The sequence below is a fragment of the Camelina sativa genome, chromosome 13 (assembly GCF_030686135.1).
Source record: "Camelina sativa cultivar CO46 ecotype springtype chromosome 13, ASM3068613v1".
NCBI lineage: Eukaryota > Viridiplantae > Streptophyta > Magnoliopsida > Brassicales > Brassicaceae > Camelina > Camelina sativa.
In genome coordinates, this window is record NC_141892.1 from 5,920,166 (window position 1) to 5,937,018 (window position 16,853).

The 16,853-nt window shown below is 38.8% G+C and overlaps 3 protein-coding genes and 1 pseudogene across 3 annotated transcripts; 3 read left to right on the plus strand and 1 right to left on the minus strand.

Annotated features, from left to right (window-relative positions):
- Window positions 1-213: 213 nt before the first annotated feature.
- LOC104735512 (alpha-mannosidase 2) lies at window positions 214-5,310 on the minus strand. The gene is made up of 4 exons (XM_087481798.1): window positions 4,466-5,310; window positions 3,875-4,024; window positions 3,709-3,741; window positions 214-3,278 (listed from the first exon to the last, which is right to left on the minus strand). The coding sequence occupies exons 1-4, from the start codon at window positions 5,054-5,056 to the stop codon at window positions 516-518; spliced, it is 3,537 nt and encodes a 1,178-aa protein (XP_087337924.1). The 5' UTR covers window positions 5,057-5,310; the 3' UTR covers window positions 214-515.
- A 3,500-nt stretch (window positions 5,311-8,810) lies between these two features.
- LOC104735513 (E2F transcription factor-like E2FD) lies at window positions 8,811-11,705 on the plus strand. The gene is made up of 11 exons (XM_010455324.2): window positions 8,811-9,029; window positions 9,219-9,286; window positions 9,465-9,517; window positions 9,617-9,694; window positions 9,795-9,851; window positions 9,948-10,026; window positions 10,249-10,316; window positions 10,413-10,485; window positions 10,582-10,643; window positions 10,760-11,225; window positions 11,363-11,705. Exons 1-11 carry the CDS (start codon window positions 8,959-8,961, stop codon window positions 11,431-11,433), a joined length of 1,146 nt encoding a protein of 381 aa, XP_010453626.1. The 5' UTR covers window positions 8,811-8,958; the 3' UTR covers window positions 11,434-11,705.
- A 409-nt stretch (window positions 11,706-12,114) lies between these two features.
- LOC104735514 (uncharacterized) lies at window positions 12,115-14,915 on the plus strand. Its single transcript, XM_010455325.3, has 5 exons — window positions 12,115-13,644; window positions 13,745-13,997; window positions 14,263-14,361; window positions 14,446-14,648; window positions 14,733-14,915. Exons 1-5 carry the CDS (start codon window positions 13,196-13,198, stop codon window positions 14,806-14,808), a joined length of 1,080 nt encoding a protein of 359 aa, XP_010453627.1. The 5' UTR covers window positions 12,115-13,195; the 3' UTR covers window positions 14,809-14,915.
- Window positions 14,916-15,609: 694 nt separating this feature from the next.
- On the plus strand, window positions 15,610-16,782 carry LOC104735515 (caffeoylshikimate esterase-like; annotated as a pseudogene).
- Window positions 16,783-16,853: the final 71 nt, after the last annotated feature.

Below are 16,853 nucleotides of genomic sequence, written 5' to 3' on the forward strand. Positions count from 1 at the left end.
TATAAACTCGTAGCTTACGTAAATCAAGTGTATATGAGATAAGCTTTTTCATGCCCAAAATCCAATCCAATTATATTAAAAAAATTAGTTCAAAAAGTTCTTAAGCTTTTTTTTCTTTCGTCTTTGTTGTAAGAACGTAGTTAATCTTCGCAAATAAATTTGAAGTCGAGAGATAAATAAGGAATACAAGAAGAGACAGCTGAGAGTTTTCAATGAGCAAAAAATGGAACAATCCAAATGTGTATAATACTATGGTTTATACATATACACACAACATATTAATCCCAGTCAAAATCGTAAAAACTAATTAATAATATCGCTTGTCTCAAAACAAAAACAAAAAAAAGAGCTAAGTAGTTTTACATGAACACACAGAGGCTCCTGCGTCTACTCTCTTTTGACAGTTAACGTTCCAGGCAAAGCATTTTTGAACAAGAAGCCGATTTCTGAGCTTCAGCCTCTTTGAGGCCATACCAGCCAATAGTCAACGATCAGCTGTAAGGTGTGTGTGTTTTTCACTTGTGAGGTCGTAGCTCAAGCTTGTAAGCTCGTATTTCCATGGGAGAGATCGAGACACGTCCTTCCCTTGGCGATGAACCATCTCGGGTTGGCTCTTGATCGTCGTACCCTAATATCTCCATGTCTTCTTGCAAGAGATTTAGTGAAGTTGGTTTTACCTTTGTAGCCGCAAGATCTTTGAACATGTCGGAGAAGTTCACCGGTTCATTAGCCACGCTTGTGCAGTTTGCTCTTCTTCCTTTATGGCAATAAGCTGAGTCCCAAGCTCGTCTGTTGAGGATAAGAGCGAACCTTGGCTTGTCTTCTTCCGATTGCTGAGAGTATTTGGATGGACGCGGAACCTTGAAATTCACTATGTGGAGGTCACACGGTAATGGTTTGGCTAAAGGAGCAAAGGAACCGTATTGCGGACCACGCACAGATATGTCTTGCGGTTTCTTGGCAATGAATGTGTTTATGGGATAGTTCAAGTGAGCACCAACGAGGTGAGAGAGCAGCGAAGGGTTCCTAGGGTTAGGGTTGGAAGTATGGTCTGACTGAGAAATGTTGGATTCAACAAGAAGGTGAAAAACCACGGTCATTGCGCGGTTGTCCATCACGCCTTGCCCGAGACCACGTCCGTCATCACGAACTAACCGTCTGTCCAGCATAATCTCCAACCAACCCTCTCTGAGGCTTGCAACACCGAGAGATTGGCGAGAGTGCACAGAGAATCTCTGACCGTTTGATCCTTGGATAAATGCAAGAGATGGCATCGGGTAGTAGTTTCCTTGAAGAGGGATCTTATCATAAGTTTCTCTCCTGCTCATTTGGAAACCATTGAGATCTGAATAAAAGACCTTCTTGTTGTCAACATCAGTCTTGTACCGGACAATCAATTCCTGGTCATTAAAATCCTTACCTAGAAGCTCAACATGGTATTCTATCTCGACCACTAGATCCTGAAGCGTATTACCTCCAGTGTAAAGACGAGTCTTGTGCGAGAGGGGTGATTTCTCATATCTGGTTTTAGGGTAAGAGAAGACTTCTTGAACCAGCAGACCCTCAGAGGTGACTATATGTCCACCAGGTTGAACAATAGGCTGAGCTTCACCATTTGGTTTGAACAAGTAAGCTCCACTTTCTGGACTTGAGTACATACCTATCTCTTCTCCCACAACAGTCTCTGATCCGTTTCTATGGACTATCTTCCGCAGTAATCCGTTCTTCACATCGAACACAAGAGTCTGATGTTCATTTTGGATCTCAGTAACGTCGCTGTCTAGTTTGGAACAGGAATATGGAGCAGGACAAGGAAATTGGTCAAACTCAGAAGCGTATTTAAGTTTAGACTGTGTAGCTTTCTCACATTCGACGTTCCCATTAGCAATGTAATATGTTCTCAGACCAAGAGCTGGGATGGAAGCTTTCCAGTAAAGGCGATGCCTGCCAGTGAATAGTTTGGTATTGTCATGTTGCACTTCAGGAGCAATTTGGCTAGGGACACAAGTCCAGTTTGAGTCCAGAACCGAGATTTCAGCGCGGTTAACAACAACAGTCACTACCTCCTCTCTCGTCTGTTCCGATGGATTGAAGAGTATAACAGTGTGTGAATTCCCTTCCCGCGCAGCAATTGGCTTGTGAACCGGCCGAGCATCATACTTCGATCTCACTTGCTCTGCCTCGAAAAATGATGGAGATTGATCAGATTTGTCTTTCTCGTGACGGATCCCAAGAAGAACTTCTATTGCCTTAGACATAAAGATCTGAAGGTCTTGCAATGAAGTATGCATCCGTGTGCCGTAATCTTGTACCACGTAATCCTTAGCAGTTCCTGTTACCCCATCATGGTGCTGGAAAAGAGCTAGATTTCTTCTTGCAGCAGTTAGCTTATACGAAAAGCTAGTTGGGAATTTCTCACACTGAATTCGATGGCAATAACCTAACACAAACGACATCATGATCTCAGCTCCACGAAGGGTATGCTCGAGCACACGATCAACAGCTTTGAAGAAAGGCCTTGAAACATAATAACCACTCCAATAGTCTTGTTGCCTATCTGCATATGTAAAAAAGTCACCTGACAGAGAAGGGAAACCAACAACCTGACCAGAGCCAACCTCACCAGGAAGAGAGTAATTTACTCTGTCAGCTTCTTCTCGGAGTGTTCTGAAATAATCCTCTAAAGTACCAAACTTTGCCTCTGCATTTAGACTAGGATTCGAGTTGATGTGATCAAACAACAGCTGGTAGTTACGAAACTGAGCTTCGGCTTCATCAATACTGATGTACCTAAAATCATCTCCAAGAGGTATAAGAAGGGTATTTGTTCTATAAAGGGAGGATTTTTTCCTGTACTGATCCAGAAGCTTTAATGCCCTCTCCTGCACATTTTCTTGTGTAGTCTCCACTGGGTGCTTTCCCCATGGACAAAGTTCATACTTAAATCCCTGCATCCGAGCAAAATCAAACTGACAGCAAACTGCAGGCTCTGGTCCACACGTGTGTGGGATATCGTATGAATAAAAAGGCATCATGTGAACAAAAATATCAGTTGTTTCCATAGCGTCCCAACTCTGACGCCAAATATATTCCAGATTCTTATGCAGTGCAAGGTCTTTCTTAAGCTCGTAATGAGTTCTCTGAATCAGCATGTTTTCAAAACCCATACGGCGGAGGAGATAAGCCATGGTTGATGAATAGCCAAAAGGATCTATGGCCCAAGAATTCTTAGGAATAACCCCAATTGTGTCATTCAGCCACATATTACCCTCTGCGATCTGCAGAAGAAGTGGTAAAAACAAAATCAGATACAAGAGCACAGGCAGTATAAGAAGAAAACATGGTTTACACTTAGAAAACCTAAAACTCCTTTAAGATGTTTAACCCAAAAAGGAACACAGTGCAAGAAGCATTATCTCTAGCCAATTGATAGTCTAACAACACACGTTCTTATATAGGCATAACCAAAAAAAAGAGGGTCTTTAGGTCAAAGGAGGTATCAGGTAATGATGAACTATAACCAACCATAACTGACATAATAAATACACACTAAATGGCTAGCGGAAGCAGAAACATTAAATGAAAATGAGGTAATCATCTATATTTCAGTTATCATCTTTGTTTCAGTAAGCGTTATATTTCTAAAAACAAACTGGAGCAGAGAAATTAAGTGCATAAAACTGGAAAGTCACATGTTGCTGTACATACCTGTTCAATTATGGCAAAATAGTGTGAATTAGCCTGCAGGAAACATCAAGAAGAAACTTAGTACATACATCTCAATCAAAACAATCAGCATATGAATGGCATGGAACTAAACAACCGTTTCTTCTTCTTTTTTTTTTTATAAAAACCAAACAAGTCAGAAACATACCTCATCATTCATTACCCAGCCACCTCCAACGATCTCTAACTGCCCATTCTTGACCAAGTTAGTCAAAGCTTCCTGTTTATTGGGCGAAGCATCTCTCCACCATCTCTCCAGATATGACATCTCCTCCCATATAAACTTTCTTCTCGAATCCTATTTCAACAGATTCAAAACAAACCCCCACACAAATTAGATTCTAGCTAAATGAGAAACAACAACATGTATCTGCAAGAGTGAAAACACTCACACCCTACTGTTACATAAACTATGAATATCTGGCTGTAATACTTAAAAGTTATCCTTTCAATTTCACAAAACCCACAACTAAAAATTCAAAGCGAACGAGCTTAAAAATTCAAGCTTTAGCTCCAAAACTACAAACTTTCCAAAAAAAAAATCGAGCTTTAAAACTCTGTTTCAACACGAAAATTAAAAAAAAAAAAAAAAAAACAGAATCCAGCAGAGAAGTTGTTGAAGAGTTAAATGACGTCATGAGAAATTCACTCTAAAAGATTGTTCACGGGATAATCATGGGGGAGAGAATGAATAATAAAATTAAAAAAAAAAAAAAGCAAAAAACTTTGGTGACATTACCTTAGATAAAGTCTCAACAATGGTGTCCAAAATATGCCTAGATTGTCTCTGATAATACTCCTCCACAGTTAATTTCCAACCAGGATCGTTATGAGAGTGAGGCACAACGAAGATTTTAAGCTTCTCTTTGTCCCACTCATCGCCTTTATACGTAACTCTCCAACCTTGTTTCCACGGACCACCATCTACATCAAGAAACTCAATCCTGTCGTACAGATCTTTGGTAGTGATATCAACTACGGCGCCTCCTGAATTGGAATCGTTTAAAGGCCGTCGATATATATTCTTCCGTGGCTTCACGATCCGATTGGATCTGGAGGTTAAGAAACGTGAGGAGAACGGTCCAGGTACGCCGAAGTGGAAGAGAGTAAGGAAGAAGAAGAGGAGTGAGATGACGAGTGCGATGACGAAGAAGTTTGCGAATAAGAAATTCATTACGACTGTTCGTTTTCGTGGCTTTCGATTGATCGCTAGTTTTGACTTCGATAAGGCTGTTGGGAGGAGTGAGTGACCCCATCCGCTGCCGCTTCCGCCGCCGACTCCGCTGGTGGAGCTACGGCGCGTGTTGCCGATGTAGGAGGAGAACGGCATGATCCTCTTCTCCTCTACTCGTCGGGATTTCCAAAGGCTTTTCTTTTCTGCTTTTTTTTTTTTTCCTATCTAAACGAACGAAACTACGTCGTTTTCAAGTGGTCGGTCTTTTTTTTTTTCCCCTGATTGGGTCTGAGATCAATATATATATGTAAAGTGCGATGGTCGGTCTGTTTATATTCCATGGACTTCTGGAATCTGGATTGTGTTTGGTCTTTTGTAAATTCGAGTTATTAATCGTGGTTTTATTGTCTTTTCCACCTTAGGTAAATTTCCTTTTTATTTTTCTTTTGGTAAAACTTGATCAGAAAATTATTACATTTTTGTTACGTTTTGACTTTGACGTATGTATTACAACAATTTATACCATGTCATTGGATAAATTAGAGATTTGGTGATTCCACTCGCTCTAAACATAATTGGATCAAATTGTAGGCCCAAAAACATAAACTGTGAAACAAACAAAAAGGTTTAGGAGGATGAATGGGTCCAAATTCTAGATTTTCTTATCACTTAGAAACTTATATTGAAACAATTTAGTCTCACTATATAACATGAATAAAACTCACATTTACTTGATTCCGAAGAAGCTCAAATCGGTGCGATTGTCTGAATTCAGACCGATTAGCTTAAGCAATATTATCTACAAGATCATTGCGAAGGTTTTGGCGAATAGGCTTAAGAAGGTTCTGTCTGATGTGATTTCTGATACTCAGACAACATTTATTCAAGGTCGACTCATCTCAGATAATATCTTGGTGGCTCACGAGCTAATTCATGCTCTTAACTCGAATAATAAATGCTCCGAAGAATACCTAGCTATCAAGACAGATATCTCCAAGGCATTTGATAGGATTGAGTGGTCTTTCCTAAAGGATTCATTGAAGCTGCTTGGTTTCTCTGAAAAGTGGATCAGTCTTTTAATGAGCTGTGTAGCATCTGTAAACTACCAGGTTCTGATTAATGGTACACCTTATGGGGAGATCATACCGACAAGAGGACTGAGGCAGGGAGACCCACTCTCACCATACCTCTTTGTTCTATGCACTGAGATGTTAGCAAGAATGCTACGGAAAGCTGAGGGAGAAGGAACACTTACTGGACTGAAAGTCGCAAGAGGAGCCCCCTCTATCTCTCACCTTCTCTTTGCCGATGATAGTATATTCTACTGTCGCGAGAAAAAAGAGGAGATACAAAACTTGCTAAGCATCCTTGATGAGTATAGTCTCGCTTCAGGACAGAGGATAAACTATCAAAAGTCGAGTATCTATTTTGGGAAGAATGTCTTACAGGAAAGAAGGACTGAAATCAAAAGTGAAACCGGGATCCTTGAAGAAGGAGGAGAAGGATTTTATTTAGGCCTTCCGGAAGCTTTTGGTGGTTCCAAAGTTACCATCCTGAGTTACTTAAAGGAGCGACTTCAGCAAAAAAATATCAGGTTGGTAAACAAATTTTCTATCTCCTGGAGGCAAAGAGATTCTTTTGAAGGCAGTAGCAATGGCCTTACCGACTTACACCATGGCATGCTTTAAACTCCCTAAGGCGATCTGTCAACAAATGGCTTCAGTGATGGCTGATTTCTGGTGGAGAAATAAACAAAACACAAGGGGTATGCATTGGAAGGCTTGGGATCAACTTAGTAAACCTAAAAAGGAAGGAGGTTTGGGCTTCAAAGATATCGAATTATTCAACATTGCTCTTTTAGGGAAACAACTTTGGAGGATGCTTGCATATCCAAATACTTTGATGGCCAGAGTATTTAAGAGTAGATATTTCAGCAAAACCAATCCACTACAAGCAAGACTAGGCTACCGATCCTCATATGCATGGAGAAGTATTTTTGAAGCTCAAGAACTTTTGAGACAAGGGGCAAGAATGGTAGTTGGCGATGGTGAATCAATCAATATCTGGAAAGATCAATGGACCCTTCATAAACCTGCAAGAAGTGTGCAACGAACCAAGCAGATCGCGCCTATGTTTAGATCTACAGTGGCTTCACTGACAAAAGTAAGTGATTTACTCACTGAAAATAGAAAAGAATGGCGAAGAGATCTTCTGGAACTGGTATTTACTGATGAAGATAGGAGATTGATTGAGGACTTGAGACCGATAGGGAAGAACAGACACGATGGATACACTTGGGATTATACACGATCTGGTCACTATTCGGTGAAGTCTGGCTACTGGGTACTTACTCAGATTATTCAAGCAAGGAACCGTATACAGGAAGTGGACCAACCAAGCTTAAACCCTCTCATTCAGCAAGTGTGGCAAACTGAGACCAGCCCTAAAGTCCAGCACTTTCTGTGGAAATGTCTGACTAATTGTATTTCAGTGGCGAGGAACTTGTCTTACAGACATCTGGCTAGAGAAAATGGTTGTCCAAGGTGTCCCAATATTGAAGAATCAATCAATCATCTCTTGTTCCACTGTACTTACGCTCGCCAAGTCTGGGCCTTATCGCCAATACCGGCCCCTCCAGGTGGAAACTGGACTGAATCGTTTTATGCTAATATGTACCATATTCTAAATCTTCAAACTTTATTACCCCAGTTCGATGGATTAGAAAAGATCATTCCTTGGTTGTTATGGAGACTTTGGAAGGCAAGGAATGACTTTATCTTTAAGGGAAAGGTTTATTCAGCTCAGGATACGGTAACAAAGTCACTGGAGGATACGGAAGAGTGGACTAAGAGAAAGGAACATGAAGGAACAGAAGGAGACCATCCCGTAACAAGAACCATTGCCATTGAAAAATGGCAACCCCCACCACCAGATTGGGTTAAATGTAATACTGATGGATCTTGGGTGGGGTGAACAATCCGAGCGGTATAGGATGGGTCCTAAAGAACCAAAAGGGGAAAGTTTTATGGTTAGGAGCACATGCTATACGTAAAGCACATTCGGTCTTGGAAGTGGAGTTGGAGGCTTTAAGAATGGTGATTGCCTCAATGGTAAAACTGAATTATAACCGAATCATTTTTGAATCAGACTCGTTGAGGCAGTCAATTTGGTGAATAACATGGAATTTGGCCAGCTTTTGCCCCAATCCTCCAAGATATACAAAAAAATGTTATTTTTTTTTAAAAAATATATAGAGGGAGTATATTTTAGAAAAACATCCTACGTACACATCATCGATATCAAGTTTAAGTATTAGATGACAACTGAAATTTAATATGTTTACCGATGAAAGTGACAATGATGTAGAAATATGAATTTTTTTTTTTTGCTATTTATATATAAATATATATATCGTATTTATATGAGATAAATATGCAACTAATATTGTACAATCTTCTTTGTAAATAACGATAAGTATGTTTTAGAAAAACACATGAAAAGAAATACTAAAAACGAATGATAGAAAGAATTCTCAACTTCGAAGAAGAAATTTCGACATACCTACAAAACGTATGACAAAAAGAAGCCATACAAAACGAACTTTTTGCCATAATTAAAAATTATGATTGCATGATTCTAATCATATCTAAAAATTCTAACTAGGTTAATACATATACAAAATTTTCAGAAGAAAAAATATAATCAATCTATATATATATATGTAACACTTGTTGTATATCGTGCTCGAAATTACATAATTTTAAAAAAGTCAAAAAGAAATTTACAAAAGCTTTAAAATTAGGCAATGACATTGAATACTTGTATTTGTAAAAAAAAAGAAAACATTGAACCGGTAAAAGTATTTCCTAATTTGAAAAGAACCCGCCTATAACATAAAAAAAAAAAGAAGGGTTTTTCTAAGGGCACAACAAAGCTCAGATCCAAACACCAACTCTCTTATCTCTCTCTCTCTCGCTTTCGCTTTCGCTTATTTATACTTGTGTCTCCATCCAGAAAATATCTTTTTGTTGTCTTTGTCTTGTCTCTCCCTCAGGAATATGGAAGCTCTCGGTCTCGGTCACCAGCCTTACAGCCGCAAGGAGAAGTCTCTCGGACTTCTTGTCTCCAAGTAAAAATCCCATCTCATCTCATCTCATCTCATCTCATCTCATCTCTCTCTCACTCTCGCTCGCTAGTCGCTCTATCTCTTACGATTCTGATCAGATTGTTATTTCCTTTTGTTTTTGTCACGTTTCCGTTGAATTTATTTATCATCGCCACTCTATTTATGTTTGTTTTTCCCGTTTATTATTTTCAGTTTTTTGAAACTGTACAACCGCGACGGTGTTGATTTGATTGGTCTCGATGATGCCGCCGGGAAATTAGGTGATTTTTTTTTTTTTTTTTTTTTAAATTTCCTCCCTATTATTTCGTCTTCGATTGGGTTTTTGATGATAATATTATGCGTTATTCAATTGAAGAAAATAAAATTAAAAAAAAAAAAAAATCCCAGGCTTTGATTTCAATAGATTGGTGTGTAATTGTTGATATCTGGGAATTGTAGGAGTTGAACGTCGGCGTATCTATGATGTGGTCAACATATTGGAGAGTATTGGGGTAAAAAACCTTTGATGTTTTTTATTTATTTATTGTTGTCTGATTGAGATTTTGATTTGAGCTGCTTAGGGTTTTTGTGGTGTTTTGTTTCTAACGCAGCTTGTTGCGAGAAGAGGGAAGAATCAGTACTCGTGGAGAGGTTTTGGAGAAGTCCCTCGTGCTCTCGCTGAACTCAAAGTACTTGAACGAATCAATCTATATGGCTTTTCTTTGTAGGTTCATGATTGTTTTTGTGTTGTTGACAAGGGTTTTTTGAGTTTTTTTTTTGTCTCTACAGGAAGAAGGAATGAAAGAGAAGTTTGGGGTTGTCCCTTTTGTGACCAAGTCGGAGATGGTAACTTCATATTTCAGTTTCTGTTGCTGTTGTCTCTTTTGTGCTTATGATTCTGCCAAAAATCCTCAATGAATATGGATTATTATATGTGAATAGGTCTTGTATGAGGAAGAAAGACAAGAATCTTTCAAGTTAACTCCTGAGGATCAAGATAACTCACCATCCCTCAAACTTGGTAATCTTCTTATGTTTTGAGCATCATTGATTAATCCATTCACTTAAGCATTACTCTATGCATTTTCCTATTTAGTCCAATTCATTTACTCTCGATCTTGATTTCTATATGAATGAAGACACATGTCCTTGCTAGTCATTGAAACATTTCCAGGATACGATTCGTGTTTGGAAGCTAACTTACTAGCCTAACCTTGTTTTTGTTTGCTGCTATTTTTTGTAGACAACAAGAAGGAGAGATCTCTCTGGCAACTTTCTCAGAGCTTTGTGAAGCTGTTTCTATGCTCTGATGTAAGTGAATATGTATATTTGATATCTCCTCTCTCTCTAAACAACTGGTTAATTACCAATTAGTTGACACCTCTCTTGTTGCTACTTTGACGTCAGGATGATCTGATCACACTCGATGGGGCTACCAAAGCATTGCTGAATGATCCACAGGATCCAACGACTATGAGAAGTAATCCTTATTCCTTCCCTTGACCTTGTTTGTTCTCTGATTATTTATTACATACAAAAGCAATAACCAAACCCCATTTTTGTAAACTCTCTGCAGCCAAAGTTAGGCGCCTTTACGACATTGCAAATGTGTTTTCCTCAATGAACCTAATTGAAAAGGTATCAAATACTATAAGATCTTGTTTTTCCATGCAGATTTAATATGCGCAATCTTGGAGATTTCAATCTCTCATCTTCTTGTTTTTAATTTTCTTATGTTCATACTGTACATGCAGACTCATATTCCAGAGACTAAGAAGGCGGCATATAGGTGGTTGGGATCCATAGACATATCTGAAAACAAATTCCTTACTGCTTCTGCAAGCTCAAGTGATCGTATTGAGACTAAGAAGGCGGCATATAGGTGGTTGGGATCCATAGACATATCTGAAAACAAATTCCTTACTGCTTCTGCAAGCTCATGTGATCGTATTGAGCCTAAAAAGCGGGCATTTGGGACCGAGATCACCAACTTTAGCGCAAAGAGAAACAAAGCAAATTGTTCTAAAGACCGCAAGCATAACGGGAAACAAAACACAAGCAGAGCAATCAAGGAAGAACCAGTTGATGTGAAACCTGACGTGACGATTGCCTTTGGATCATCCACTCCCGCTGGCGCTTCTGGGATGAACAACCTTAGGCCAAGACTTGGAGTTATCGAGGCCCTTTCTTCTATGTACCAACCACAATACTGCAATCCTGGTAAAATAACTAACTACTCTCTTCTATACTTATGTCACACAATTTTGCTTTCTATGGAAATTCCTGAGTTATATGTTTTCCTTAATAACATAATCTGTGGGGACTCCTTACAAATGAAAGTTTTGTTTCATGAACAGCGTTATTTGGTCTTCTTGCGCATTACAAAGAGACATTTGAGTCATGCAAAGAAGAGTTTGGTCGGAAATGACTTAATCAGGTAGATTAACTTGATTCCCTGATCAAAAACCAAATTTTAGTGCTCTTTTGCGTTATAAACTACAGAAAAAAAAACTCGTACAGTGGTGATCATTTACTTGCAAATCAGAGCGTTATCTTTTGGTTTTTGTGGAATATTTATAAAATAACTTAAAAGGTAGCTGGCCGTTTAGGTTTTCAATCGTTCCTTAGTCGTTACTAATATTAATTGTGTAATCCATTTGATACAATTTTGGTTCTTAAAGCCTCAAAACAGTTTTCGTCTTTTGGATGCTATTACAGTTCTATTATATATATATCTATCTACGTTAAAAGGAAAATTTAAAAGTGCAAAAATGCCAAACTATATATGAAAAAAAAAAGATTAAAGTTTGCACTTTTTTTTTTCTTTTAGAGTTGAATGTAAAATTGTAATCAACCTAAAACCATTTTTACGACAAATGTCATCTGTGTTTTCTTTTAAATTTGTAAGTAGAAAAAAGTAGATGCATTTGTGTAAATCTGGTTTTAAGCTGAAGACAACATTGAATTCAAAAAATAAAAAAAATGCAAACTTTATTCGCTTTTGTAGTTTGGTATGGTTCGATTTTTATCATAGACTACGAAACTAGACCTGGGCGTAAAAACCCTACCCGAATATCCAATCCGGAATCCAACCCAAAAAATCGGGTTTGGGTTGGGTACGGGTTTGCTTATAAAATTCTATTGGATTCTATTTTCTAATATCCGTGGGTTCGGGTTAGGGTCGGGTAATACCTGATACCCGTTTGGATACCTATTAAACCTGAACATATAAACATATTTATAATATTTATCATTAATATAATGCAATTATCCCAAAATTATGATTATAATTTTGAATATTTCATTTAGTTTTATACCTAAATATAAAAAATAATCAAAATATCTAAAATATTTTGTTATGTAAGTCAAAATTTAACTAAATTTATTTAAATTTAGTTATATTTTTTTGGATACCCGGTAGTTCGGGTACTAATCGGGTTCTAAAATTTGTAACCCAAACCGACCCGAACCCGATAGTACCCAAACCGAACCGAACCGATATATCTAAAAATACCCAATGGATTCTATTTTTCTAAACCCGTTTACCCGAACCCGAATGGATAATTACCGAACCCGAACGGGTTACCTGAATGCCCAGCCGTATACGAAACCATCATAATGGTTACTGCTGGATTGGCTTGTACAAGGCTAACTCTTCTAAACTTGTAAAAGCTAGCCAAACTGTCCGGACATATAATTCCATTAGAGAAATCGTTATTACCATGTAAAAATTATAATTAATCATAGTATAATTAAAATTTAAAATAAAATTTGTCTTACTACTTTTGGGATGCTTTGTTGTAAGTTTGGTTTCGATGGGATTCTAGAACCTTCTGTTGCAGTAGTCGAAGTAGAAATATTCTTACGTGAGTCTGTCTCTTGACTTGATTATGCCGTTTAAAAGATGAGTGTATTATTATTTTACTCTGCCCAAACAAACCACGAGAAAAGACCAAAATCTAGGCTCTTAGTGGGCCTTCAGATCACTAAAACGAACGAAGCAAGATTTTTCTTAACAAAATAAATCAAATCATTTTTATATAAAAGTAAAAATAAATTACCAAAAAATATATAAAAGGAAACAATTGAAAAAAAACAAAAAGATTCTTCCAATACCCAACGCAGCCACACAGCTCTCATAGAGAGAGAGAGAGACAAAAACAGAGAGCTCGAGAGACGCTCAACGATTAATGGCGGCCGCATCAGCGCGTGCCTTCTTCATGCTCTCTCGTGTTACTGACTTATCAAAGAAGAAGCTAATCCTTCACCAACCACCGCCTTCTTCTTCATCTCCTCGCCGGTTGTTACCTTATGCTCCGAATCTTGCGGTGTCGTCTTCCTCCTCCTCCGCTGTAATTAGCTGTCTCAGCGGTGGTGGAGTTTCATCCGACGATTCGTATGTATCTACTCGTCGGTCTAAGTTGGATCGAGGTTTCGCTGTGATCGCGAATTTGGTGAATCGGATCCAGCCGCTTGATACGTCTGTTATCTCCAAAGGCTTATCCGATTCAGCTAAGGATTCGATGAAACAGACGATTTCTTCTATGCTTGGACTCCTTCCTTCCGATCAATTCTCCGTTTCCGTTACCATCTCCGAGCAGCCTCTCTATCGTCTCCTTATCTCTTCCATCATCACTGGGTATATATATTTCGAATCTTTCTGTCTCTGATGACAATTTTGTTATAATATCTGGAACATTGTGGATTTAGGGATTTTGGTTTGTTTGAGGTTTTATTAGGTATACGTTGTGGAATGCGGAGTATCGTGTATCACTGAGGAGGAACTTTGATATACCGGTTGATCCTAGAAAGGAGGAGGATCAGTCTTTGGAAGACGATGTTAGATTTGGTTTGGAGAAGGGAGTGGGTGAGGATTTAGGGAATTGTGTTGAGGAATTAGAGAGACTGAGTCCTCAGGTGTTTGGAGACTTGTCACCTGAAGCGTTGAGTTATATTCAGCATTTGCAGTCTGAGTTATCTACCATGAAAGAGGTAACAGTCAAAGCTGAGTGTGTATCTCACCTTTCTTATTTCTTAGTTTAGCAGCTGTTGAGAGTTTTAATGGAATATTGCTTGTAATCGAATTAGTAGTGCAGACTTGTGAAGCTCCTTGTATTCCCCATGTTTGAAGTGTCTGTGCATACTCTCAGTATCATTGGTGAAGTCATGATTATGTTTCCATGAACGATGGTTTTATGTCTGGTTTGTGATGCTTATAAGCCTTAATACTTTGTTTTGTTCCTAATGTATATTTCAGGAGCTAGATTCACAAAAGAAGAAAGCTTTACAGATAGAATGTGACAAAGGAAACAAGAATGATTTGTTGGATTATTTGCGTTCCTTAGATCCCGAGATGGTACTTAACTTTGGGGTTTCGTTTTTTGATTCTTATTCTCGATCGCAAGATCCTCAATCTGATGACAAGAATCATATTTTACAGGTGACCGAGTTATCTCAACTGTCTTCACCAGAAGTGGAAGAGATCGTGAGCCAACTTGTTCAAAATGTATTAGAGAAGATCTTTGAAGGCCAGACGACTTCAAATTTCATGGAAAATCCTGGCGTAAGGACGACAGAAGGTGATGATGGAACGGGTAGAAAAGTAGACACTTCAAGGGATTACCTTGCAAAGCTCCTTTTCTGGTAGGCCAAACTCCTCTTAGGACGCAAATTGCAAATAATTAAAACAGAGCTTGTTAATCTCATCCACGGTCTGTTTCATTTCAGGTGCATGCTATTGGGACATCATTTAAGAGGTTTGGAGAATAGATTACATCTGAGCTGTGTTGTTGGGTTGCTGTAAAATCAGAGAATCAGAAAAAAGGAGACAAAAAAAGAAAAAGAAACATCAATGTATATTCTTCTCCCCCATTTTGATTTCTTTAATCTAAGCGTTACAGTTATTACCTATCAATGGCCCCTGCAATTTTCCACATCTTTTTGAGTTCTTCTAATTAGGTTTAAATGTCCAGATAGTTTTCGACCTCCTTGAGTTCTTTAAATTAGGTTTAGTTTCCACATAGTGTTAGGCTGTTAGCTAATCAAAGGAAATAAGGATCACTAGAAAAGTAGATAGATTCCATCATTCTCATTGGCTAGATAGATGTCTTCACATGCTATTTGTGTATCATTGTTATTTTATTCATTAATCTTTTTAATATACCTATTTGACTGTTTTCATATGTTCTTCAAGTAGGTGGTTGAGTAATTTAGTTGAATTTCTCACGTGTACCCACTTCACCAAACCCATCATGATAGTGATTAACGAAAGTAAATGAATTTAATACAGATAAGTTTGATATGAGTTCCGTTTAAATTTGATTTTATTTTTCTATCAAATATTGTTTAAAATACTGACTCGTTTTGGTGTGTATATATGATGTATCAACCCCGATTGTGCCATGCAGCCGAACAAACATGTTATCGGTTCTAGGTCGGTTTCTTGATTTCGTTTGGTTCATTTGGATAGAACATAAGTATGATAAAGACATGGTAGATGAGTTTTGTTTAAATTATTAAAAAAATTAGGTATAATAACTCTTAGAACATAAAACAAAAAAGAAGAAATTCGTATGAAGACGGAACCAACCGAAAAAACAGCAGTAGGTTAATAACTTAGTAATGTCACACAAGAAGCATTGGACTCTCTTTATTTTGCTTCAAATATACAAATGTAACCTCTTAACGGTACTACTAGAAAAAGATGGGACTCCACCCAGTCTCAGAGGCTAACACCTCAAGCCCCTTTGGCTCTCTATCCGCTGCAGAATTCTACTCCCGCCACTCCGTCGCCCACTCCTCCGCCTACGTCACCAATCCTACCGGCCTTAAACTCTTCACCCAATGGTGGACTCCACTCAACCGTCCACCACTCGGCCTCATTGCTGTCGTCCATGGCTTCACTGGCGAATCCAGCTGGTTCCTTCAACTAACCTCCGTCCTCTTTGCCAAATCCGGTTACCTCACTTGTGCCATCGACCACCAAGGCCACGGCTTCTCAGACGGTTTAACCGCTCACATACCAAACATTAACCTTATCGTTGACGACTGCATTTCCTTCTTCGATGACTTCCGTAACCGTCACTCAACCTCCTACTTTCTCCCTTCCTTCCTCTACTCCGAGTCTCTAGGTGGCGCAATCGCTCTCTACATTACCCTCCGTCAAAAACACCAATGGAACGGTCTTATACTTAGCGGTGGAATGTGTTCCATCAGCCACAAATTCAAACCTCGGTGGCCGTTACAACACCTCTTAACCCTAGCAGCTACACTCATCCCCACCTGGCGTGTCGTCCCCACTCGCGGCTCCATCTCTGGCGTCTCTTTCAAGGAGCCCTGGAAGCGGAAACTCGCCTTCGCTAACCCTAACAGAACCGTAGGTCGACCACTAGCCGCCACGGCCTACGAGCTCGTACGAGTCTGCGAGGAACTTCAAAGCAGGTTTGAAGAAGTTGAAGTCCCGTTAATGATCGTACACGGCGGAGACGACGTCGTCTGTGATCCGGCCTCTGTCGAGGAGCTTTACCGGAGATGCAGTAGTAAAGACAAAACGATAAAAATTTATCCAGGGATGTGGCATCAGCTGATTGGAGAGTCGGAAGAGAACGTCGACTTGGTTTTCAGAGATGTTTTGGATTGGATTAAGGAACGATCTGAATCTCCACCATTGAAACTGGTAGAAAAGCTTAAAAACTCCGGCTAAAATGTAAACGATCTTAGTTTTCATATATGTATACTTATAAAATAAATAATCAAAATTTTTATATTAGTAAACAAATCCGAGAGTTTTGTATTTTGAGATCCTCAAGAATAGGTCAACTGAAATCTCCAATTCTTAGTTAACAAAAG